Source organism: Drosophila elegans, unplaced genomic scaffold (assembly GCF_018152505.1).
Source record: "Drosophila elegans isolate 14027-0461.03 unplaced genomic scaffold, ASM1815250v1 contig_183, whole genome shotgun sequence".
NCBI classification, from domain to species: domain Eukaryota; kingdom Metazoa; phylum Arthropoda; class Insecta; order Diptera; family Drosophilidae; genus Drosophila; species Drosophila elegans.
The window spans coordinates 8,805,161-8,831,253 of NW_024545550.1; the positions used below are offsets into that span (position 1 = coordinate 8,805,161).

The 26,093-nt window shown below is 41.0% G+C and overlaps 5 protein-coding genes across 10 annotated transcripts; 2 read left to right on the plus strand and 3 right to left on the minus strand.

Moving 5' to 3' along the window:
* Positions 1–641: 641 nt before the first annotated feature.
* Positions 642–6,602, minus strand: LOC108144757 (rhythmically expressed gene 5 protein). Its single transcript, XM_017269862.2, has 3 exons — positions 6,009–6,602; positions 1,641–1,830; positions 642–1,466 (listed from the first exon to the last, which is right to left on the minus strand). Exons 1-3 carry the CDS (start codon positions 6,120–6,122, stop codon positions 931–933), a joined length of 840 nt encoding a protein of 279 aa, XP_017125351.1. The 5' UTR covers positions 6,123–6,602; the 3' UTR covers positions 642–930.
* Positions 6,603–8,517: 1,915 nt separating this feature from the next.
* Positions 8,518–9,595, minus strand: LOC108144172. Its single transcript, XM_017268832.2, has 2 exons — positions 9,192–9,595; positions 8,518–9,132 (listed from the first exon to the last, which is right to left on the minus strand). Exons 1-2 carry the CDS (start codon positions 9,372–9,374, stop codon positions 8,701–8,703), a joined length of 615 nt encoding a protein of 204 aa, XP_017124321.1. The 5' UTR covers positions 9,375–9,595; the 3' UTR covers positions 8,518–8,700.
* Positions 9,596–10,008: 413 nt separating this feature from the next.
* On the minus strand, positions 10,009–11,759 carry LOC108144121 (origin recognition complex subunit 4). The gene is made up of 2 exons (XM_041707631.1): positions 11,474–11,759; positions 10,009–11,405 (listed from the first exon to the last, which is right to left on the minus strand). The coding sequence occupies exons 1-2, from the start codon at positions 11,663–11,665 to the stop codon at positions 10,218–10,220; spliced, it is 1,380 nt and encodes a 459-aa protein (XP_041563565.1). The 5' UTR covers positions 11,666–11,759; the 3' UTR covers positions 10,009–10,217.
* Positions 11,760–17,242: 5,483 nt separating this feature from the next.
* On the plus strand, positions 17,243–19,779 carry LOC108144265 (glutamate transporter polyphemus). Of its 6 annotated transcripts, XM_017268946.2 has the most exons (7): positions 17,243–17,428; positions 17,492–17,557; positions 18,014–18,164; positions 18,228–18,707; positions 18,766–18,944; positions 19,235–19,407; positions 19,467–19,779. In XM_017268946.2, exons 1-7 carry the CDS (start codon positions 17,355–17,357, stop codon positions 19,724–19,726), a joined length of 1,383 nt encoding a protein of 460 aa, XP_017124435.1. In that variant the 5' UTR covers positions 17,243–17,354; the 3' UTR covers positions 19,727–19,779. The 6 variants fall into 6 exon arrangements, with proteins under 6 accessions (XP_017124435.1, XP_017124439.1, XP_041563360.1 ...); XM_017268947.1 differs by lacking the exons at positions 17,243–17,428; positions 17,492–17,557 and having other exon boundaries at positions 18,058–18,168; XM_041707425.1 differs by lacking the exons at positions 17,243–17,428; positions 17,492–17,557 and having other exon boundaries at positions 18,072–18,168; positions 18,217–18,707.
* A 4,835-nt stretch (positions 19,780–24,614) lies between these two features.
* Positions 24,615–25,228, plus strand: LOC108144292 (general odorant-binding protein 56a). Its single transcript, XM_017268980.2, has 2 exons — positions 24,615–24,672; positions 24,734–25,228. The coding sequence occupies exons 1-2, from the start codon at positions 24,622–24,624 to the stop codon at positions 25,169–25,171; spliced, it is 489 nt and encodes a 162-aa protein (XP_017124469.1). The 5' UTR covers positions 24,615–24,621; the 3' UTR covers positions 25,172–25,228.
* The last annotated feature ends 865 nt before the right edge of the window (positions 25,229–26,093 follow it).

The following is a 26,093-nucleotide window of genomic DNA, read 5'->3' on the forward strand; positions in this document are numbered from 1 at the left end:
AAATAAAGTCTACGCAAACTGCTATTTGTGGATCGAGTCTGCGCTACCTGCGGAGTAAGTCGCTGCTAACAATCGATAAGCGTTGTGCCTCCGATAATTATTTTAGCGGGCTTGTCTATCTAAATTCAAGATTAAAGGGGATCTTTCAACTTTCACGCCTAAAACTCGTGCTAATTAAGGTGCATGAATTGCAAGTGGCTGGTGGAAATTCCCCGCATCATTCATTGAAATGCAGTGACGTGCATTGCAATTAATCTGCCATTGTTGCAGAGCCGAGATTGATGGGGCCCGTTCAGTAAAAAAGGCCGGATAAACCAGTTGCCCGCGAAATTACACCGAATTGTAATTGCCAAAATTCGCAAATTCTAATGGCCGGGGCTAATGTCGACCCCTGAGTGCGTTCTGAACCCGCCAAACCGGATTCAGTACGCCCCTTCATCCAGTAATTCCATTGTTCGTTGGATGTGGGTTAATAAGGCTTTCGCGTGTTAATTATGGGTGTGAGTGGAGATCGCGACAAGGAACTGGTGACTGCTGGCTGCTTGCTGGTGGAGATGCGACTTTCGATATTAGCATAACCAACCGGTTCGCTGGCTTTTGTGCAGAGATCCCCACAATTCAGAATTAATGCACACATACTATATGTTCGTAACAATGATAATCATCATGCGGTTTATTACTCAAGAATCTCTATTTGATCTTACGGCTAATGCACGCGAATAAATAAAATTAAAGAAAACTTAAATGGCTATGATACGAAATTCCATTAAAGCTCAAAAGTGCATTCAAGAAAACTCCTCAAACGGCTACAACTATTCATCCACTCTCTCTCGCTCTCGCTCTCGCACTCAATGGTGCAACGATCATCTATCACATTCACACGGCATACAAACAAGTACTTAGGGAACTAGGGATCCGCTGGCCAGGATCTTACGCCTGCTGCTGGCGGAACAGACGCCTCTGCACCTGATGCGGTGGCTGCAGATCGCGCTGCAGGATGGAGGCGAAATGCTGCTGCTTCAAAGCACTAATAGTGGCGATCTTGCGGTGCCTGTTGGGCTGCTGGGCACCGGCGGCTGCCAGGCCCAGACGGAAGTAGGGCAGATCCTCGTCGCGGGGCAGAGGCATCCGGCGATCCTCCTCCACTGGGGAGCCATCGGGACGCACACGGATCACTAGCGGTCCAGTGAGATAGCTCTTGGGTGCTTCACTGGTCAGAGCAGCGGCCACTGGCAACTCACTGCTGGCGGGGTAGCCATAGGCCATGTCCATGTCCATGGCGTACTTGTGCTTCTGCTCGCCGCTCTCGAAGATCGGATTGGAGCCGGCACTGGGCTGTGGCAACTGCTGGCGCGTCAGGATGATCAGCGAGGAGGCTGGCGGCGTGGGCAGTGGCTGCTGCAGGGGCTGCCTGGTGGTCACCAGGCTGGCTCCACTCGGATGCGCCCGCATGATCGATGACCAGACTGCGGAAGAGAAGAGCACAGGCGGGTGGTCAAAAATCTCACGTCCAGCACGTCGCGGCTGCGCACTGCGGAAGTTCTCAGGCGGAAATCGATCGATCTCCCACGCAGAAAGCAGCTAGCAGCTAGCAGCTAGCAACTAAGAGATAGAGATAACTAGCCGATAGAGGCACTTACTCAGCTCGTTGGCATCGCGCTGATACGGATCGAGCGACTCCAGTTGGGCGTCGGAGAGCGTCTGCAGCTTGGCGGATCCATATGTGAGCAGATTGTGCTTGCACTGGTTCACCGGCAGTCCTCCAACGGCGGCAGTCGACTTGCAGTGCACGCTAACTAATTGGGCGAATGTGGAGTACAGGTGGGACATCTGCAGAGAAAACAAAAATAACAAACTTTAAAACATATTTCACTTCGGTTATATCTGCCTAAGTGCTATATATAAGTCCAAACTCCAAATTAAGAACACAATAGCAAAGCAAAGCTCTTAAGAAAATGAGTCACCCAAAACTAACCCACTTAAACTTATACTTTAGAAACCAGTTAGAGATTGTTGCTACAGAATAAATTAGACTTCTATACTTCTAACTTAAGCAACAATTAATCTGAATCTATAAATATTTGATTGATAAAAAAAGCATATCAAACATTTTTTAATTTGAATTTTTAAATAAATTTCTGGCTTATATTTTTCAAGATTTGTATAGCAAAAATGTCAAAAATTCATCTGAATTGAGAATAAGTTAATTTAAGCTTATCAAACTTTACAGATTAAAAATTTACCGTAAAAAACTTACATTAAAAATTTTTAATTATTAAAAAATATATTTGATTTTAAAATAAATTCGTAAATAACATTCTTCAAGGTTTGCTTAGCTTTTTTTTGTGACTTGGATAAAATAATTTATTTATGTGAGCAAATTTCTTTGAGTATTTTTGAATATTAAAAACTATGTTATTAATTTGAATATTGAATAAATACATTTTTATTAAATTTGTAGTGCCTTCTCAAAAATGTATTATTAAATTGAATACATGACTATAATAAAAAAAATTTAATTGTAGAAAATGTTTGATTCTCAGAAGTGCAATTTCGATATAAAGAAAGTTTTTCTCGGTGTGCCGAAGATATGGGGCCATCAGTGAGCAGAGGGCAGAGGTGGAGCTACCTGGTACAACATACTACTTAGTGGGAGGATTTCGCAAGGTGCGTGTGTTTCAGGGGGAGATGATTGCAGTTGCACTTTCGTTGCACAAACGAAATGCATTTCGACAGCGCAACCTGGGAGGGAGTTGGGCAACTACTGCCTCCCAGGGCGCGAGTTTGATGGCCTGGTATGTGGCCCAGTTCGGATGGGTACGGTTTGCTATGGTGTGGTATGAATTTACGGTTCAGCGGCCAAAACATCAGCTCATTGTCTATTCTCTGTGGCCAGCGGAGCGTTGAATGGACTTTTAATTAGCGCCGAATGTTCTACTGATCGGTGACACATCTACTATATGTGTAGCTATGTGGAATTTCTCTAGCCGCACAGGTGACGTCAAGTGATAATCAATCGCAGAAACTCCCCAGAAAATCCGAATCCGGCAATTCTCACGATTTAGCACCTCGGTGGGCAGACAAACAAATAAACGAGAAAGAGTGGTAAACAGCAGAACAAAGAAAGTGGGTAGGAAAGTGGGCCAAGTCGGGGAGGATCCAGTGTCTCCTTCTAGAAACAGACACCCTTGATCTGCTTCCATCAACTTGAACAACTCGAAAAGCGAAGACGAAGAGCTTCATTTGCATTGGCTCAACTTGGGGGTTTTACAATTTTACGCCGTTTGCATAATGCATCGGATCAGTTCGGTTCGGTTCGGTTCGGGCCAAAGTTGGCCAGTTGGCGAGTTGTTGGCTCACATTACCAATTACCGTTACCCACAAACGTGTGCAAACTGTAAAATGCAATTGATATTATCGCACCCCACCCCTCTTGCATGTGTGCTTTTATTTAAATATTTTGTAAAGCAAAACGATTTGTTTAACCAATTTGTCCCGCTCGTTTTGATTCTTTTGTTCCCTACCAGACCCACAGTTATGACGCGCACTGTCTTTATACACAAAATGTAAGCACACTTTATCTGATTCGAATAACTCTGTCAAGATTTTACGGTCCAGGCCCTGGCACAATTAAATAATTAGCCAGAATTGACAAAATAAATATATATATATATATATGGTATATCTAAATTATTTATGGCTTAGTGGGCAAAAATTTCAAAAAGCCTTTGCGGGAGTTGTCAAAGTCACGTACTTAATGTGCTTATATAATATACATAAGCTCTCGTATTTATAAAGATATGTAGATTCGAGATCGTCGGGGACAGGCTGTAATTCATTAGCCTTCCAGCTAAGTGACTAAGCTGACATCGATTGCACTTAATGAAAGTCTAGTTCGACACCCTGATCTTGGCCCAAAACACTATCTTAACTTCGACTTCCTCATGGGATATGGGAAATATATAGTAGTCAATCAATGTGAGAAACCCCCGAAAAGCGAGACTCACTCAAAAGATGGGGCCATTAAGAGCTGTCTCGTGTGGTCGCTTCCCGAACCACAAATATGGGCGTAACTTTAGTCTCCGATACCTTCATACCATACCGCATACCATCTCCGGATCAGCAGTTCAATAACCTGTTGATATGCGCGGGTTACATTATGAAACATCTAAATTGCCAACAAAAGAAATCAACAAAAAACGCGCCACGAAAATGAAACATTTCATAACATACAAAATAACAAAATAAAAAGCGACGCCGTAATGACTCCGGTTCGATTGGGCATCGTCTGGGAAAAAAGGGTTCCGATGAGGGTTTCCATTGCGATTACTGTTTATAGTAGTGTATCCCAACATACTTTACGTAAAATACGCCAAAAAAAGTAATGCGAACATAATTTATTTATTGAAGTTCGAACCGCAAACCGGCTAAACGCGTTTGCATCCATAAAAAAAACATAAAGGGCAACAACAAAATTGCTGAGCTGTTGTTTATTTTTGCAATCGAAAAACGAAAGCGCTTAAATAGCTGCGCTCACTTAGGGGAAGCGGTATTAAATCACCTGAAAACAGGAAGCTGAAGCATCTTCTATAAATAAGTGATCATTAGAAATTTACATTAATTGCCAATCGTTGATACTATAGTACATACAATACGAACATCATCAATATCCCAGAGCCAGACGCAAATTGCGTTTCTATTTTTCGGCACTTAATTACCTTTTTTTTTTTAGAAATTATTTTCCCATTTCAGCAGACTCGTGTGGGGGTGCCGGATGTGGCTTTCAATCACTTCTGGCTGGATCGGGTTACATATTATATTCTGGGCTCTATTGTCTCGATCTGGGGGATTTTTAAGGCGCAGTTCGCGTGCTTAGCGGTCAAAAATAGCGGCTCAGATTGATGCGCTGCCAGCAAAAGCTATAGCAAAAGCAAAAGCAAAAGCGGGCAAAAAGATCTAATGACGGGCAAATTGCTATATATAAATTAAAGTCCATCGGCTAATTAATAAGCGAAACAAAAAACACTTTGGCGGTGGAGTTCATTAACCAAAAAACACAAAATAAACAAAAACTGAGGAGAAAATTGCCGCAACGTTGTCACGCTTTGTTGCACAAACATTTGTGCAGAAAAGTGAAAAGCTTTTAGTTTTTTGTTTTTCGCTGGCAATTTACAGCACTTGCGAATGTAAATTGAAACTGTTGTTATTTCATAAATGGAAATTAATGTTTGCTTCGCGCTCGGCTGATTTCAGTTTTTGTTTTTTTGGGGGATTGGCTGACTAATCGTGGCTAGATCTGAGATCTGAGCCTCCACAAGCATAACCTTTTCGCTTCATCGGTTGTGAAACCAGATTGCCGATATTTTGGCAACACTTGTGACGACTCGTCTCGAGATTGTGCTCGAAATAGACCGGTATTCCTAGGCACCATAATCCTCGCCAGACTTGACGCGACTCTGATAACGCCCAATGTCAAGATCGGCGTCTATTTATGCCAAGGACCGTTCTTCTTCAGTTTTTTTTAGCTCGAGTATTTATTGTGTTATGTTGGTTACGATGCCAATCGACGCGGTACAGTTATGCAAATAAGCCAGCGAATACCGCTCGCTGACAATGGTCCAAGTCATGTCAACCATTCATATTCATTTTCATATTCATTCCTTTTGTTTTTTCGATGGTCTGCTGGCAGGGTGAAGCAGAGTGAAACCGCGAAAAAAAAAACAGAAGCGGGCAAAGCGCCGTTAATATGCGAACTCATTGAAGTTATCACAACATCACCATATCAATATCAAATATCGCTGTTAATAATGATTATGCTCGGCTGATCAAGTATTCAGCGCTGCGCTAGATTCGACAGATTCAACAAATTGAACACATTCAACAGACTTAACACAAGCTCGACAGATGCGCAATGCCAAGGACAATTGCCGTATGTAAGTGTGAGTCGTACACACGGCGTATGCGCAACCTGCAGCTGGCACACGCGGCGTATGCGCAATTTCTCTTACCTTCTCGTTGCGGGTCAAAAACTCCCAAATGGGAATGGCCGATGACGAGGTGATTTGCATATGGAAGGCGCCCAGCAGGCAGCACGCCAAGATTACTTTCGCCGCAGTCGTCATAGTTGCTCCACACTAGCCGAAAAAAGTTCAGAGGGGGGAATATACGTGATCCGTAATCGTTGATCTCTGATCCGTGATCCGTGGGTCAATTGCACGCTTTGGTTGTGTAACCTTTGTGCGGCGACTTTCTTTTTCTGTTTTTAGGGCCCAATAAAAGCGCTTTTGATGGATTATCACTTCGATCGGCGCAGTGGACTTTCTTCTGTCCGACGCACTTAATTGATTTAACCCAAACAACTAGCGTGGCCAATTTGTATTATCGTTGTTGTTAGTTTTTTTTATTTTTTTTAATAATTTGGGCGTACGTGTGTGCGTTCGTCTCAGCTTGGAACGCAAAAGCTTGTTTCACACTTCGGTTTCTGGGCGAAAGGCGGGGGAGCGGATTTGGAGGCGCTTGCCTACTATTCGATCACGAAAACGGCGAATTCCAAGCGAAACGGAAACAGAGCGAAAAACAATATCTATCAAAAACTCAACCGATCGCGGCGAAGTCTGTGAATCGTCTTCGGACGCCGCTGAAGCGGCACACGTATTTAAGCTCTGAGCGGAGTGGAGAGTGGCTTTGGCGGGCGGGAGAGCGCCGAAGAGAGAGCGACGGAGCGAAAGCGAGAGGCAGAGCGGGAGAGGCCAAGAGAGAGCAGAGGCTTAGACCACATCCCCATCAAAATACCGGGAACCCCTATTCGTGGCTTAAGTAAAGATTTATATTTCATTTTAAAGATTTAACATTATAAGATATTTCAATTTTTTTAAATACAGACAAAGAAGTAAAGCATAACAAGATTTCACAAAAATCTCACAAAACAAAAAAAGTTTCAATCGAAAATATTAGGATTCACATTTTATTTCATAGAATTACGCTGTTGACTTCAACTTTAAGGAATTACAAATTTGATAAATAAATACATGTTTATTTTTTAGCAAAATATATTTAAATGTACAGAAATAGTAGAACGTTTTTTTTTATTTAAGCCTTTACTCAACGGGCATTTAATGTTGTGCCCCTGGCAGAATTGCTTACAAATTTTACCTAAACTAAATTTTAGCAAAAAACTAATAAAGCAAGGTATCATCGGGAAATGTTTTAAAAACCCCCTAACGAGTTTTTTTTGGCTAAGCCGCTGGGGCCTCCCCAGCAAACTTGTTCTACGCTTGCACTGGAAATAGAAATTGAAAAACAGAGTAAACAATCGAAAAGGCCAGAAACAATAACAACGAGCATTGAGGCGAACATCGGCGGGGCATTGCAAATATTTCAAAGTCAAGTTTGCGTCGTCATCGCGTCTGTTGGTGAGTCGCAGAGTCTCTGAGCCCGGCTTGTAACTTATGATTGTTTATGGGCCGCGGGGATTACTAAATTGTTTGCGAATGCTGGTCAACAACAGCATGTCGCTTAAATATAACAGCGGTCTGCTAATTAAACAAAATAAACACATCAAATTCTAAGATGCGACGGCGCCATGATCCTGTTTGTGTATTCAATTCGCGGGGAGATCGCTTTATTCAATTAACCGGTAAAAGTCGGTAAAAGGGAGCAGAAGAATGCGATCGCTGGAAATTCCTAACACATCAGCGGGCCCCATAAATTTGATAAGGCCCAGATCGCTCCACTGACTCATCCGCTTGCAAACGAAAAAGAGAGCGAAATGAGGCGAAAGCCGTTGGGTTGTTGGGTTGTTGACTTCCCCCGAGTGCAGTATTACAATGGAGTGGACCTGGTCAAAGAAGCGCCGTTAATGTGCTGCTCCCATTCCTTCCGGGATGACGATAACGAAAGGCTCCGCTCCGCTCCGCTCCAGTCCATCCCATCCAGTAATGATCCCTCTTCGTTTTTTCTTGTCATCCCCAGAAACGCGATAATTATTTTAAAATTAAGAAAGTATGAATTTAAATCAAAATCAAATTGAAGTTAAGAACAAACATTTTACAGCAGATTAAAGGAGTTTTTAATTGGTAAAATGCAGGTTTTTAAATTAGCTACTCTGAAAACTTTAGAAGAAATATATTTTTAAAATAATTTTTTCTGTGTTTAAATTTCTCTTATTAAACATCAATTTCCCATTTAATTATTTTAACATTCTAATGAACGCCAAGTTCCTTTATAATTATGTAAAATATAATTTTGAAAGTGCAATTAAAAAAAAAAAACATATAAAAGCAGATAGTTTTCAACTACTTAAAGCCTAGTACAAAAAGCTGATCTGAAAATTTCAAAACGATTAAGGGTACATTTTTCAGATACTAAATCTGCTTTCTAAGTTTTCAAAATTTAGGTTTGGTACATTTTATGAAAAGTTAAATTGACCAAAGTTATTATCAAACATTTAAGTTTACATTAAAAAAAAAATGAAAAGCAAAAAGACCTTAAACGTATGTATAATGGTACTCCATTTAATGTGATTGCATGAACCTATTAAAGATTCGGAATATATATTTGCTACTAGCAAAGCAGTAATATGTTTATAAAGTTTTGAATACAGTTTCATACTTCTTAGATTTTGGAGTATAAAAACCTGTTGGATTCCACGACTAAATAGCTTTTGTTGTCAATTTGGGCGAAGACTTGCTGCTCCGCCCCTCACAGGGTGTTGTACTTCAGGAAGTTGCGATCGTAGCGATTGCCACCGCCACCGTACAGCTCCTGATCCTCGTTGTTCTTGTACATCATGAAGGCCGGGTTTTGATCATCGCCGAAGATGGGCACAAAGCTGCCGAAGCTGAGGGACTGCTTGAGGTGCTGATCCGGACGACGGCCCAGCTGGATGACCTTGGCATACAGATCGGCGTCCGCCTGGAGGGCACGATCAAAGTCCCGCCAGTGGACGAACTTCACCTGCTCACTGGGGATGGCATTGTTATCGAGCAACTCCAGCAGCGTATTGGAGTTGACGGGCTGCACCACATTGAGTTCCTGCTCCTTTGCCACCGCATCCCCCCCGGAGGGCAGTCGTCGCTTGCTGGGAGACGTGTCCAGATCCCAGAGCCAGGCCAACAGTGGAGTCACAGAGGTCTGCAATTAGTTTGTGGATTAACAAAAGTCATTGTCGAATGCTTTCGGCTTAAACTCACCTGCCCACTTCGTCCTATTCGGGGAATGGTCTTCAAGTTCTTCATAACAAAGTTCTCGCCTCGTTTTCCCAGTCGCGGCACGTTCTTGGTGATCTTCAGGAAGAATCCTGGACTGTCATCCGCCTGGCTGATGGCCACCAAAGCCACCAGGAGCGAAATTGCCGGAATGGTAAGGAATCTCATGCTGATGCCGTTCACACCTGACCTGTCTGCTGCCTCACAAATTAGGGCCTTTATATATCGAGATCCACCCTCATTTTGGGTTTTCTTAGAATGCGGGTGCTTCCAGGAATTTGCATTATCGATCGATTTAGTTTGGAATTGATAAAAAGTGTACTTAGGTGACCTAAATGCATATACAATTTATTTGGTATTTTCGTTTTGAAAACCATTTTATCATAGTAAAAATAGCAAAAGGATAAAAAAAAAACTCATTAACAAGATGGGTTATATTGAAATTAAGTGAAATGTTTCATATTAAATACTAATTGTTATAAAACAGTGGTAAACATTTTAAGGGCGATAAATATGTATAAAAGTATAACAAGAAAAATTCAGAACTATAAAAGATTTTTTTTTGGAATCTTGTTTTTAGTCTGATATTCAAAACCAGTTTAGTTTAAGCTTTATTAAAGTATTAAATAAATATAAGCGATGAAGGTATGAAATTTAAAAATTTAAGACTGCTTTGTGATATTTAGTCTGATATCACAGTTTAGTGATATGAAGATTATGAGGACATTTCACGGGTCAATCTTTTCTTATATTTATAAGTTTATATGATTATGATTTATTGCCTTGGAACAAATCATCTTGATTTAAGTTTGATATGTAAACCAATTAGGTTTCAACTTTATTATAATTAAAATTTGTAAGTAAATAAGGTATTCTTGTAAACAGCTCTATCTTCTTCGATATTTAAACCAATTAAGTTCCAACTTTGCTAAAAATAATAAATAAATAAACAAAGGAATTAATGTATTCAATTAAAGGAGTTATGAATTCAATTAAGGGAATGACAAAGTGCTAGATCAGTGAGCTCTGCGCCCACTGGGCCACCTCGGTGGGCAGCGCCTGGTATCGCTGCACCGCCTGCTGGATCTGCCCATAGGTCAGGGCCAACTTGTGCATCTCGAACTCTTTTTGGACCTTGCCCACGCCGCCACCTGCTCCGCCGGAAAGCGGCATGATCAGCTCTCCGATGCGCAGATGTTCAAAGGCCTTGAGCACAATCGATCGCTCCACGCCCTGCATTGTGGTGGACACCTTGGCGAACTTGGAGAAGCGGGCAAAGATGATCTCAAAGTTGAAGGGGTCGCGATCGTAGATCTCCGAGTGGTGCTTGATGGCAATGATGAGGCACAGTTCCAGAACGGAAAGCCCGCAGAGCAGCTCGATCTTGTCGTCGCCTTCGAACTGCGAGCCCAAAGCGGCCATTTTTTCGGCGGTTATGTAAGGGGTTTGGGAATTTAGCTGGGCCACCAGGCGAAACAGGTAGCCCTTGAGGAAGGCGTCGCTGATGTCGAAGTCATAGAGCGTCTGCAGGGTGCGCTGTGCCTGTTGGCTGGCCAGTACCTTGGCCACCTGCTTGTTCCAAGTCTCACGAACTCTGGGCGAGAAGGAGTACTCATTGGGGTCGAAGTGATTGCGCGCAAAGCAGAGCGCCTCCGACCGGATCTTTTGCAGGCCACCAATGCGGTTGGCCGCCTCCTGGAGGGCAGAGCCGCTGGGCAGGGACAACAGCTCCCGGCACAGTGCCACATAGTCCTCGAAGCGTTCCGAGCTGGGAAACAAGAAGACCTGCCGGTGCGAAAAGCGCGACTTGACGCGCTTCTCCAGCAATTCAATCACATCCAGGCGGCAGGTGACGCCCAGCACACAGATGGGCGCCTGGGCGGATTGGGAGACATCGAAGAGGTTGTACAGGAGCGTCTGGTTGTGGTGGGCGCAGAACAGGTCGAATTCCTCGAGTATAAAGACCACGCTCTTCGATTGCTTGCCACCCGCCTTGAGGCACTGCAGCAGGAAGGCCAGATTCTCGGCAAAGGAGCCGAATACACGTCCATTTGCGGCATTCTCCAGCTGCATTTGCACCGTAATGGATTTGAGGGCCACGCGGTCATCTGTGTGCAGATTCCCGTCCAGGTGGACAATTAGAGTGTTATCCATGAACGATTTGTTGGCCAGCAGATCCGTCAGCACGGCGTTGATGAGCTGGTGGATAGGGATTGGTGTAAAGGGGATTAACAGCCAGGAGTCTCCACTAGATCCTGCATGCATACCGTGGTCTTCCCGGATCCTCGTGGTCCAATGAGCAGCAGGGAATTAGATTCACCCATTTCCGCTGTGCGTTGCAGCAGTTGGCGCACGTTCGAGCGCTCTTCCGCGTAGCCCCTCAGTGTGGTGTAGTCCCGCTGCAGGCGCTCCTTCAGGAAGCGCCGAGTCTTGGCCAGATCCTGATCCGCCTCCGGCATCTTATTCGTTGGTCTCTTAAGTTTAAAAGTAATACAAAAAATTAAAACGCGCCAAATTGGACAAATGTAAACATAATTAAGAGTGTGACCGTCGCTGAAAGTGCTCTAAATGTATAAAAGTATGTGAAAAACTCCAAAAGACACTAGAGGAGACACACACCGGGGTTAAAAACTTTGCTAGTAGAGACACTTCACTTTCAATATACCAATAAATATACTAAGCCTAGAAGTAACGGTAGCAGATTCAAATAAAAACCAACTTTAAAAACAATTATTTTCAGTTTACAGAACGATTTTACAATTTATGAAGCCATAACTTTTATAAGAGATATCATGGTTTTCATGTAATTTTAGCGAAGTACGAATTTTCAAAAAATTAATTTGCAGAAAAGTGATTTTAAACCAGCTCTTTTAAGGAAACAATTTTTCTTAAAGAAATTAGATTTCGAAAACAAAAGAACTAATATTTCATGTGTAAAATTAATCAAATTTAAAATTATAAAATGTATTTATTTTTTGGGAAATTTAGTTTAACCAAAAGCTAAGTTTTCTTGTAAAGCCTATTTTCAACTTATCATAAAGGCGATACCACAATAATGCGAATTTGCTATTGGTTTGTTTGTTGCCTTCAATGTGCTAAAAAATTGAAATAAAATTCAACGGGTTTCCTAGAACCTCCTTGTTCCTGATATTTTTTCTGCCACTCATTGTCAACGCGTTGAAAATGCGGTATGTGGCTCCGCAGCTCACGTTGTGTGACCCCGTAATGAACCCAACTCACTTTCCTTGCAATATTTTACGTGTAACATTCAATTACGACCCAGACGGGCAACTAATATGCTGTATGCTGCGGTGGCATGGCCGCTATTCTTATCCTTTGTCTGCGTGCCGCTCACTAAAAATGCCGTTAATATTTCTCATCCCAAAGAAAGCTATGTTCTATGAACAAATAGTACGAACCGACCCCACCACTCGCAAGTGCAATTATTTGGAACATCATCGGGTATGACTTTCGCATCTGCACGTCGGCAACGCACCAACGTCAATGACTGACAGTTTATTTAATAGAAAATTCGAAATGTGTGTGGAGTGGAGTGGAGTGGCGTGCTGTTTTGCGTTTGTTTTCCAAATAGTTTTTCCTCGACGGCCTCGTACAACCAGCGAACAGCATTGACAAATTGTGCGGAAAATATGCATAATAAATGAAGCCACGCATTTTGAACTTTTGCAGTTATTAAAAGCGGAGAGCGTGTAAATTCCTTTCGAAGGAATGAAAGTGTAATGGGGATGCTACGTTTAAAATAACCTAAAAACAATTGATTAAATTTATTGAATGTAAATAATAATATTACAAAAATTAGTTAAGTTTAGATAGTCCTGATAGCTTTAATTTTGGTCAACCAATTTAGCTAATTAACATATCATTTTACAGTCAATTAATCTTGGTTTCACCTTTTAATATCGATTTATATAATTGTAAAAATTGTTCGTGTGGGAGAGCTCGTCAAAAATGAAAAATTATTTACAAATTTTGATCAGTTAAATCGATCGTTTTTGTCCTTTTAAAATAAGCCAATTTGTTTGTTTTTTTAATTATATATTTTGGTTATTAAACAGTTTTTTTTATTATTCATAACTTGATATATTGATCACAAAATTCGAATCTCCTCCTAACGAATTCTATTCGAAAAGCTTGGAAGAAAACTATAATTTAAATTTAGCAAATGTGTAGTTTCTCCCTATCTCCCCTCTATAATTTCCCTGTCAATAGTTTCCCATGCGAGTGCATTCTTATCATCGTTTTTGAAAATTTATTGGTTTCTGTTGCTCATCCCCAGTTCGATGATATTGAAATTTCAAGCTGCCCAACGCTCCATATGGCCAGACCACATTAAAACCGGGCAAAGTGCAGGCTACGCATAGCAAAAACAAAGTTCACAAAGCAACCGAGGGGCAAAAACAAAAGAAGCTAGAAAAAAATAGCAGAGTAGAGCGGAGAATAAAGGGAATCTAATAAAAATCCACTTTGTGCAAGTATGAAAAATGAACGATGAATTGCATTATAAATGCAAAAATATTGTAGGAAGCACGACACCAGCGTCGGACAAGCGCGTCAGAAAATCTGATCAAAATTATTGAGGCGCACGGAATGGTGAACGGGGGGCGGTGAAGCGGTGGAGCGGGCTAGGGGGCGTGGCAGTCGCTGCAAGGGAACGTGGCGCATTTGCAAAGTTTCTGCGGCGACGCTAAGCTGTTGATAACGCCGATGATGACGACGCGATAAGCGCGGCGATAATGTTTTCGGATGCCACCCCCACGACAGGTGAGTTCGGAGTAAGGGCAGCAGTGATGACACAATTTCTGGCTGCTTTATCTGGGTACATTTGTAGGTACCTTGATTCAGTATCTCTTAAGGAGGATAAAATCAACGTAAAATAATTTACATTTTTTATTGGTGATGACAAAATTTCTGGCTGCTTTATTTGTAAGTACCTAACACCGGTACCACTTTGGGTGGGTAAAATTAATATAATATAAATTACAAAATACAACTTATCTGCGTAGAAAGTTACGATTTTCTCTAAAGCTAATATTATTAGAGATGACAAAATTTCCGTACCTAAGTACCTTAAGTTAGTAACATCAAGAAATTACAGAGTACAACTAAGCTGCGTACAGAGTTATGATTTGCCTTGAAGCATTTTGTATATCATTATTAAAAGTGATTGCAAGTTCCAGAAAGTTTTTTTGAGAAGCAACCCAAATTATGCTTTGTATTATGCTTTCGGAGCACTTTCTTTTAAAGATTAAATAGTGTAGTTTATTTTATTTTAGCTGTTACAAATAGTACCTATCCCATCACTTGAGGTAATTCAGGTGGGCGGCAATTGGCACGGACAAAAGCCAGCACATCCTTGTGGCCGTGGTCCTGGCTTGTCGTCCTGTGCGTGCGCTGCATTGCGAAATTCGCTCGAAATGGCATTTATTTTCGGTTTAGCTGATGATGAGCCACGGATAATGGCGCGGGGTATAAAATCCAGCGAGCAGCCAGGCAGACAAGTAGCGCCGGGAATTTATAATTATTTGCCAGATGACTTTCTGCTACATCAGAACCCAAGTCGAGTCTGGCCATTGACATTGAGCAAGGCAAATCAAGGGAGCTCCAATATTATGATTTTACTCTCACATTTTTAAAAGAATATAGGCGCAGTTTCATAGTAATCAGGGGAATTTACATGATTTAAGATTATTTAATAAAAGAACACGAGTTAAATAGGCAGATTTAAGAATACTTAAAACTAAATAAATACTTATTGAGTAGTCTTTTGTGTAATTAATAGATCATTCAAGAGTGTTTGTTATGTGCCTATCATAGAAGTCGACAAAATATTGTTTATCAAAATGTAAGTAATATGATTAACTAAAAATTTAACCCAATTTTAAAGGTATAATATTATTAAATATAATTATACATATATAAAAGTATAGAAAACATAATCTGTAGATTACATAAAATGATTAGCGACTGGTTAAGATTAATGGCAAATGATTAATTTAATCGCAGCGTGAATTAAAGCTCTAAAAAAGTTGTTATCATTCAAAAAATTTTTGTTCCTTTTTTCATGAGTGACAACTAGAGTTTCTCCTAAATAGTATCAAGCAAAAAATATTGTCAATCTAAAAAACAATTTTTTAAATGCATTAATATTTATTCAGCGACCAATCTTAATAAGATTTCTACCCGTGTAGGATAGAGTTAATTTTTGCCACCAGCAATAACATCAATACGCTCAGTCACTTGGATGTTTGGATCCCCAGTGTCCTGGTTCCGCTTTGTGCATAAATATTGTGAAAAATCGAGCTTAGTTCAGGTAAGGGGTTTATCCGGGAGTTGCAATCTATCGTTAGCAGGCGGCAGCAATCACGGCTAACCCCCTCTACAAACCCAAACCCGAATGCAAAACGATCCCTTTATTGCACCCCTCTGACCCACGCCAATGCCATGCAATTATTTGTATAGGAATTTAAATTGAATGTCAGTCTGTTTGTTTCCATAACATACACACTGGCAGTAGTCGCACTCGCACTCGCACTCGCACATTGCTGACAGTTTAAGGAACATGTGGATGTGGAGGCAGGATCCGGGATCCAGAATCCAGGGCGAAAGGGAAACTAAGGACGAAGGATGGGTAACAGGAGCAGGACATTGTCGCACATAAGCAGTTCTTTGGTTCCTTCGATGCTGCCGCTCGGTTCCTTGTCTGCTGTAAAATTCCAAATTTGTTTTATTTGATTTCTGCGCTGCGCTCTGCTTTCGCTCGTTTCCCGTTTTTCTTTCTTCTTCGTTTCCCAACCAGCTTTTCCAGCAGTTACAGCTCCTGCTGCATATTTCCCTTTATGCAAAATATATGCTATAAATGGCCCCGCCCCCGTCCGCCTTTATTTGAATATCGTGTCACATGTCGCACGCAGTTAGGTGCCTTCGTTGTTATTGTAATTGTTGTAAATGTCGCCCAGCGACAATATCGCATTTGCATATTTCTGTGCCAACACAGAGGCGCTCTACATACATATATATATACACATATATATTTATATCCCCCTGGTTGCCCCTTTACAGCCCGAGCTCCGTGCATTTTTACTTAATTTTATTTGTATTGGATTTGCGCCGCTGTCTCGGCAAGAGTTCGCTGTGTGCAGCGCAGCGCGATTTCGGAATTCTGCAATTTGCACAATAAATTTTAATTCAATTTACTGTTAAACTCACCCAGAGACACAACAACCAACTAAATGCGGACGCGGAAGTGCGCATTCTGGCATGACAATCGTCCTCCGGCGAGAATCGCAGGATATTCAGCCAGGAGGCAAAGGCGAGGCAGCAGGAGATTACCATCAGCCGAAGGGCTACAGTGAAGCCTGGCCAAGGGGGAATACGCTTGGAAAGGCTAATTGGGATTTCCTTTAGACGCTGGCTTTCAGAGATCTTATTTATATTTTGTGAAGAAGGAGCTTCCAGAGATCTTATCTCTGATGTAAGTTTCAACCAATTATAAAAGTCACTTTTGTTAAATTGTATATTATTGAAAAATATTTAAAAATATTATAAGAACTTCTTTTAAGAAAATTGTGTAGTTCTTGTCATCTGATAATACTGTTTTTTTTTGGTAGAAACACAAACATTTGGTAAACACAGTGAAATTCCCAAACAGAAGTTATTAATTAGCTTGCTGTTTTCATCATAACAAAGGCTAACCGTAGTAAGCCATGGAAAACTGTCACCAGGACCGCAAGTTTTACTCCCTCTTTTCCTCAGGAACCTTCGTCCTACGACCGCAGGACCAATCTGCCGTTAGTTAAGGAACTTTATGCGCTGCAGGACCGCGAATCGGGCCATAAGTTGCGCTTATTATGATAATGGGCGCGCATGTGCAACCATTTTGATTGGGCTGCGGCAATTTAAGTTGCAGCGTAAGTGAATTGAATGTGCGCAGCTGCACAGCTAAAATGCAGAAACGGAAAAGGAAATGTATATGGAAAATGGGGCTACGCAATGAACTATACTAATTTGGAATTTTTGTCAAAAGTGCGAGACAATTTTCGTTGCCTTTGTTTTTCTTGTAGCCCTTTGTTTGTGGACGCCATTGTCGCTGATGAGGCCGCTCCTGCTGGACGCCGCTAAAATCTGGCAATGGAGCCAAAGCAGCAGGATCAGGCCCGAAAACGGGACGACCCTGGCAATCACAATGAGCCGCTGACCATAGTGTGAGTTGAGACCTGCAAGTACGTTGATCCTTTCCTCGACGGTAATCCTTGGGTACATTGCAGCCAGTCCATGACCTCATTCTACATCTACAATCCCTACGAGAAGCGAAGCGTGGAGGTGCCATTGACGTGAGTATTATTATACCTTACCAAGGAAAGGAAACAAATCATTTAATTTTGATTGATTTTTATTTGGTCACCATCGGTGTATAAAGCTCTTTTATTTCAAAAAGATTTTTTCTGTGTCACCCTCAATAGTTTGATGAATGTACATTAAAAAACAAATGTTATTTAAAAGAATTTGGTTAAAGAAAAATGTATGTTATTCAGGAAAAATCTCATAATAATGAAAAGAAGCAAACTTTTCTTAAAACTCGAGGGGTAGTATTTATTTTTCACAAAAATATGTAAAACAAAATATATTTAATAGTTATTTAGTTGATTATAACTTGTAAAATGTATTTATTTACCTTAAGTTTAGATTCCTGATAAAATGTTTTATTTATTTCTGAATGCTAAATTAGAAATTGTACATTTTTAGTTTAAATATAACTTAAACATTTACTCTTCAAATTCAAAACCCAGCAACTGCGATGCGTTTATTTCCCTGCTAAAATGTGTGATTGGAACGGGAATCCTGGCCATGCCGCTGGCATTCCGCTGCTCGGGATTCGTGGTGGGTGCTGTGATGTCCGTCCTGCTGATGATCCTGCTGACGTACTCCATCCACTTGCTGGTCTGTAAGTGGCTACCTCGGCACCCTTGATTGCCGTTTTAAATATCTGCAGATATCCCTTAGATATCTGGAATGACGGAGTGCTGCCGTAGGCGACAGGTTCCGCAGGTTTCCATGCCGGAGGCGGTTAGAATTGCCTACGAGGAGGGTCCAAAGTGGGTGCAGGGCTTCGGTCGAGCAGCCGGATTCCTGACCTCATGCGTTCTGGTCTTCGGACAGTTTCTCTTGTGCACCGTTTACCTGGTTTTCGTGGCCAAGAACTTCAAGGAGATCGGCGACTATTATGGTGATAAGTACAATGAGCGGTATTATGTTCTTGGCGCCAGTTTGCTACTTCTGCCGCTTTTCATGATCCGCAGGCTAAAGTACCTTGTGCCCTTGAATTTGGTTTCCAATTTCCTGCTTTATGCAGGTTTTTCCCTGATCATGTACTATTTGTTTAGCGGTCTGCCCGTTATAAATGATCGTGAATTGGCCACGCCTCCTGCCCAATGGATTGAATTCTTTGCCATTGCCGCCTTTTCCCTGACAGCCGTGGGTTCTGTAAGTTAAATAAATTCTTAAAAAATTGTTATAATTTTAGTAAGAGGGTAATACTTAGATGCTGGTCGTTGAGGCCCATATGGCTCATCCGCAGAGCTATCTGGGAATCTTTGGAGTCCTAAACCTGGCGGTCTTTTTCATCCTGCTCTCTAACATGTTCTTTGGTATAATGGGATATTGGCGGTTTGGCGAAAATGTCCAGGCCAGTATCACCCTCAATATTCCCAAGAACGAAGTGTAAGTTTAAAAAATTGGTAATTATAAGTTTCATTCATTTAATGTCTTTCAAAAGTCAACAACCTTTATTTTATTATTAAGAAATATTTTTTTGTTAAGTGTATGTAAGTTATATAACTATATACCTACTTTCTTCATTAATGGTTTTGGCTTATGTTTTATGCCAGATATCTTTATCTATTGAACCATTTGCCTTCTTGTGTTTTATAAATAAGTCAACAAAGTTAATTTAAATTGTATAAAATATTTTTCTATAACTTTATTCTTTATATATTTTTTCCCTCTCTTAGCCTTTCACAGATCATAAAAGTTTTCATAGCTCTGGGAATTTTTCTCAGCTATCCGCTTAATGGTTTTGTGGTGATCACTGTAGTATTTAGCGACTATGGCAATTCCACTGAGAGAAGCAAGCATCAAACCTTGTTTGAGTATATAGTGCGTTTAACCTTTTTGTTGCTGACAGGTTAGTATATAATTTAAGATATAAATAATTTGAAAACATTTTATAACATTCTTCTGCAGGTGCAGTGGCTGTGGGGGTGCCCAACCTAGCGGCCCTCACGGAATTGGAAGGAGCTTTTTCGCTGAGTAACTTGAACCTTCTTTGCCCGGCCTTGATCGATTTATTTCTCAACTATGGCGTAGGATATGGTCGACTGATGTGGAAGCTGATGCGCGATATACTGCTCATACTGATTGGTCTCATCTTTGGCACAGTGGGCTGCACAGTGGCCATGATTCAGCTGATCCGCGATTTTCGCACAACGGTCAGCAATATGTAGGATTTTTCCAAGCTTCCGCTGCACATTACTGGCAATAAAATCGGATTTTCCAAGTTGTCCGTCTTTGTTTCCAGCCTTTTTCGTTTAAGGACCCAATATTTAGCTGCTTGTTTGGTGGCTTTTAATTAATTGGGAGCCAAGTGTTTGCCGGCTGCTGGCTTATCCCCTGTTAAGTCGGTTGTCTAAGCTCCGGCGTCCGCTTCTTGTTTGCTCAACGTGGCGTATACTCGACTAGGCGCACATCAAGTATACGCCACGTTTAATTAGCTAAGCCGTGCCCCAGGAACCGCCGATCATTTAAAACGAAGCCCACGGCACGGCCGGGTAGCTGGAGCTGTAATCAAATGCAGCCAGGACCACAAGTCCCTGATTCGTTTACTGGTTTGGGTTTGGGGGATTTTAAAATTGAATTCCTTGCCTCAATGGAGCGCAAATACAAAAGGCAAAGTTGCCTAGCTGCCGCACAATAAACTAAAAGACAAATACACAAATACAAATTCCGAGCCAAGAAGAAGTACAATCCCTGCAAATATATATATATATATATGTGTGTGTGTGTGTGAGTGTGTATCTTTTATATATAAATAGGCACAGGAAAAGCAAATGCCGACGACGGCGACTGTTGACTGCGCCAGTGTAAATAGCGCGGCCAGCGAAATACGGCAAATAAAAATAAATACGAAAAAATAGTCCTGCAGCTCCTCAAGGAACTGCACGAAGGACAAGGAAGACCACTACTGCAGCAAACACACACAAAACACAATTTCCATTCTTCAAATAGAAATACAAGAAAAAAGGAGGCAAGTCGAGAATAAAACGTTGCGACTGCCAGCGACAGCAGCCAGAATGTTGGAATGGGGAGAATAAGGACGAGTACGAGTATCCTGGGGCATGATTTTTGCAGACATGTTGCTTAAAACTTAATTTAGAGCGCCGCTTGCACTGGCCCCCAAAAATAAGGCCCAAAACCGAAAAGCAAATCAACGAAAAAACGTCCTGCAAAAAAATAAGAAAGGAAACACGAAATGAGATCAGGCAAAAGGAAAAGCTCACATACAAAATTTGCCAGCGGCGCGCCGCTTCAACTAATTTTCGTATATAATTCCGTGGGCCAGACAGGATGCGAAAGTGGGTGGCTTGGTGGTTGGGTGGACTGCAGGACTTCAGGACTACAGAACTCCTGCGGCTGCAGCCAGTTTCTTGCCTAGTTGTCAGTGCAGCATCATGTCAGTGTCATTATCAAACAATTCGCTGCAAACTGGGAAAAGCGGGGCGGAAAAACTGGCGAAGCAAGTCCCACATGGCTAGGTTGGTGGCTAAAATGTCACTGGCCCCTTTCCTTGCAGTCTCCAGACAATGCGTGCCACAACTTCATTCCCTACTGTCTCGACTGTCACATGTCCGCTAGACTCGGAGTAGCGTCGACTCGAGTCGAGTCGAGTCCTGTCAGGCCAAACTCTCAAATTGAAAAAATTCCCATTTTAATACAATTATTTGTAGGCTAAAAAGAAAGGAAAACGAAGTAGTAGAAGATGACTCTAAGGATGGGAGGATGTACTCTAAGGATGGGAGGATGTACTGCTGAAGAAGAGATATGTTGGAAGTCTAAAGGACTGCATACAAAACCTTACAATGTCTGGAACATACAAGTCGTAAGCCTAAAAAATTGTAGCAAAATGGTACTTTCAATTTTCAATTTTCCACAAATTATTTAGTGTTGCATTTGATATTATAATTTAATGTTTAATTTAAATATTAAATATACAATTTTAAATTCAAGAGTCGAATATTCATTTATTACTATTCAATTTATTATCACTGTTATTTAATAATAAATAGAAACAAAATTATTACAATGATAAAAAGCTTAACCAGAAGCCAACTCAATGACGTAATTGAAAGTATTCAAAGTGAGGATTTTAAGTTCAAAAGTATCCTCATACGGAAAAAAAACGAGAAGATTTGTGTACTATTTTTCTTGTTTAATTTAAGACTTGTTTTCTTTTTTTTTCCCTTTGACAACTCAATTAAAATGTTATTCAAGGTAGTTTAAAAAACTTTAAATGATTACTTAAATTTGTACCACACACATTCACACACTTAATATTATTTGCTTTTTGCCACTTCAATTAGGCAAACATATCTCTAAAAACTTCCAAACCAATTTTGCAGAAAATGTCCTTTTGCCTATTCTCAATATTAAATCTCGAAAACAGGTCACTCTTGTTTAACCAGACACTCGCAAGCATAAAAATCCATCCGAAGAGCTTCACATTTCTCGGGCTGGGAAATGACTGCTCACAGTTGTTTGCGGAGGACTGACAGGTGCAAAAGGCAAGGATAAACGGGGATCCTGGGGGCCATATGGAGATGAAGATGGAAGGTAACTCCGGGGTCTAGTGTCTGAGGTCTCGTACTCTTCCAGCGGCTTTGGCACGTTCCATTTGTGCCGCCTAACATTTATTTACTTGGCTGACTGAAATGTCATATTTGCCTTTGGCCCACGTTTACTTCATTCTGATTGTATGTGATTTGCATGCCGACAGGATGGGAAAATTAAACCGCAAAGAGAGCAGGAGGTATGATGTTGGGGTAAAAGAAAGAAGGCCGAATTGTCACAGCGGCGAGGGCATCTCAACTATTTACTTATTTATTTCGCATTGAATGAGAGTTTCCCTGAGAATTTTAGCCAAGTTCCTCCCAGTATTTGCAGCGTTCCTTTCCAATTTGAAATGTGCACTGGCCAGTGACGTGGAATAATGCCGGTATGCCAGCCCTCTAACCATCAATCCCTCTAAACGTTCAGTCATCCATCCATTCATCCTTCCATCCTTCCATCCATCCATCCAACTATCCACATCCCTGTGCTGGCATTTGCTTTTGTTTGCGGCATGCGATTTGTAGATTTTTCAACCCAAAACGCTTTGGCAGTGGATACAGCGGCAAATAACGTAAGCCGAGGGTCGGAGCATTCGGGATATACAGCATATCAGATGTTGGATATAGGATATATAGAGAGAGAGTGAAGAGATTCCGGACAACTGGTCAACAATGTGCCAGTGCATAAGTTGGCATTATGCAACAAATATGCAACAGAGCTGGCTCACAGCCTCGGGTCACATGACCACTTGCATGCTAAATTCTTTAACAGGGAGTTGGCGAATCCTAGCCCAGAGGGCCAAAAGAGTTGACCAAATCACTCAGCTCGAGTTTGCTGACCGATTTGCATAGTTGCAGCAGTTCGGGTGTCTTCAAGATACAAAGATACAAGCTTTCGCCTGCACTCGAAAGAATTTTCAACCTGAAAGCTATTTAAAGTAAGTGGGAAAAAAGCAAATTAATAAGTTTATGAAGATAATACTATACTAAAGAATAGTTCAAAAGTGTTTTGAATTATAAAAAAGTTATCATAAGTAAAACCATATGTACATAAATCAGAAATATTAATAGTAATTGGATACATTAAAGATTTCTACCTTGAAATTTGTATTTTTGATAGTCATCAGTCAAACTAGCAACTTTTGTGGACCTAAGGACATATAAGGAAATTGCTTTTCCCGAGTGCAGCCGACTGCAATCAGTGAGAGTTAAGAGTTGGGTTCTCCTTCTCCACGAGGCTGCTAATTAAGTGTGTGAATTCCTATCGGGCGGAGGAGTTGTTGTTTTTCTAATGAACCAACTAATTGCATCTAAAGGCAACTGCAAAAGTAATCAAAGTGGCAGCCTTCGAGTTGCGAGAGCCCAAGAGTCGGCAAAACGGCTATAATAACGAAACTTTGTTCAAGAATTTTTGGAATGTTGCACAAATATGCGCAAGAATGCAGGAAAATATGCTTGGACCAGTGCAAACGTGATTGGGTGTTGGAAAGAGATGGCCAATAAGCGGGAAAGGCTGCACCCGAAAGAGACGGATAGATGACAAGCGAAAGGGAGGGAAGACGGCCGGTCGACTGAAGTGGCAGACAGAAGCTCGTTGAAGTTGCTGTTGCTGTTGCTTTTGCTTTTGCTGGCTTATATCAATAATTGCCGAAAGCAAATTGGAAAAGTTATGCGCCTGCAGTTAATGCGACCAGCGGAAATAGTCGCAGTCGAAATGGCGCAACAGCCAAACGGAAGTGCCCAAAACACCCAAACACACACAGCCACACACACACTCGAGTATGAATATCCAAAGTTGTTGACTGTACTTTGGTTATTAGTATTTTAGTTTTGAGAAGAGTATGTTGATTTGGAGATTAAATTCGTGGTACCCCGAAGTCATTAGATTGTCATTCCTTGAAAGACTTAAAAATATTAATAAAAAAAAGCTTCATTTACTTTTTACTTCATTTTACTCAACTACAACATTTTTAGATTAAATTTATTTAGATTTTTGGGCAAAGCCATGTAAATAAAAATGGATTATATTAAATATACTAAATTTCTTAATCTCTCTAGATTCCTGTAGTTTAGAGTAGAGCCCCTAATTTATTTGTTAATTTAAAGTATTTAGCCTTCGGCTTGCAACATCTGAACTTCCTTGTCGATTTCTTCTTGTTTTGTTTTTAAAAATTTGTTTTGCAACTTGTGTATTTTTTTGGGTTTTCGGGCGAGAGGAGAACTTGCCTGGCACTCGGAATTTGTTGAAGCAGTTTTCAAGATACTTTCGTTATGCCAATTGGCATTCGGCTTCGATTTGGGTTCTGCGTGGCTTGGTTTGTTTCTTTTGCGTTATTCAAACTGCTCCTCAACTTGTTCAGGTTGTTGGCCACCGAAATACCGCGAATTCTGTTCGGCTCATTGAATTGATATTTGCAATTAAAATGTTTTGCAGACCCACTAATGATCGAAAGATGAGGCCTATAAAAGCAGTGAATTTTGGGTGAGAACTCAATGGAATCATTTGAAAATACAAAATGAATCGAGGTTTAGTGCTGGTAGTTCTGCAATTTTTGGCTCTGAGCGAAGTGAGTTTGAACATGATATTTAGGAAAATGATTTTCTATATTCAAACATTTTTATTTTCAGTCCCGTTTTGCCAAGGTAAATATTAATTTGGGACTTACTGTGGCTGATGAATCTCCCAAACCGTTTACGGAGGATATGATCCGACTTTGTGGCGATCAAACGGATATCTCTCTACGGGATTTGCACAAACTCCAGCAGGAGGACTTTTCGGATCCCTCGGAATCGATCCAGTGTTTCACTCATTGTTTGTATGAGCAAATGGGTCTCATGCACGATGGTGTCTTTGTGGAGCGCGATTTCTATGGATTGCTCTCGGATGCCAGTAATCCGGACATCTGGCCAGAACGTCAGTGCCACATGATCCGGGGCAGTAACAAATGCGAGACCACCTTCAAAATCCACTTGTGTCGGCAGGAGCTGAAGCAGCAGCAGCAGTCTTTGGCTACCAAGGATGTGGAGGTCACCACTCCATCCGAGTCCGATGATCCAATGCCTTAGGGCTTTTCTTATAACATTTGGTGGTGGTATATGGGCTTTATTAAAATCACACATATTATTTTATTCGCTTTTAAAAAAGTTTTAATAAATATATCTACTTTTATCTTCAGAGTGAAGCGACTTGTAAATAATTTTTGAAAATTTTTGATTTATTATTAAATACAAATATTCTCTTAACTGCTTGACCAGATTCAATGCCTTGGATTTCTCTATTGTCTTAATGATATTCAGCAACAGTTTTTTTTTGTTTTTAAATAATTAGAATTAATATACTTTTATCGTCAGATTTACGAGATCTGTATAACAATTACAATATATTATTTGTAATTATATTAATAATAATTAATATATTTTTAGAGTACAGATTTATACAAAGTTGGGTAACATAAATAAATGTATAAATATTTTTTTCTGCACCCAAAATTTGTAATCTGTGGTGTTCTTGGACTTGTGTGATACTGATATTCATGTGGCGGCTTAAATTTCCATATGACCAAGGTCGGGCACTCGACTTGACTGTGACCATTAGCGTTTTGGCTTCGATTGGGGTTTTTCCTGCGGTTACTTCGCTTTTCCATGGAAATTTAGCCACTTAGTACGGCAAACGATGGCGGAGCAGTGGAGCTGTGGAGCATTGTTAACTAAGCGCAGTTCGCGGCGCACACAGATGTGTAAATGACGCTAATGCCAGATCGAAGTTGGGAGTTTGCCTCAGACCACTTAAGACCCCCAACGGCAGGCACCATTTTGCCCACTTGTCTGCGATTTCGAGTGCATTTTGTGCGGCAATTATTATTTTCTGTTTTTTTTTTTTGCGCTCAATACTTGGGAAACGCGGCACTTGACTTTAAATTGTCGCCAGATGCTCTGTGACCACCTGAACTCTCGACTTTCTCGGTTTTTGCATTTATTTTGCGGTGCC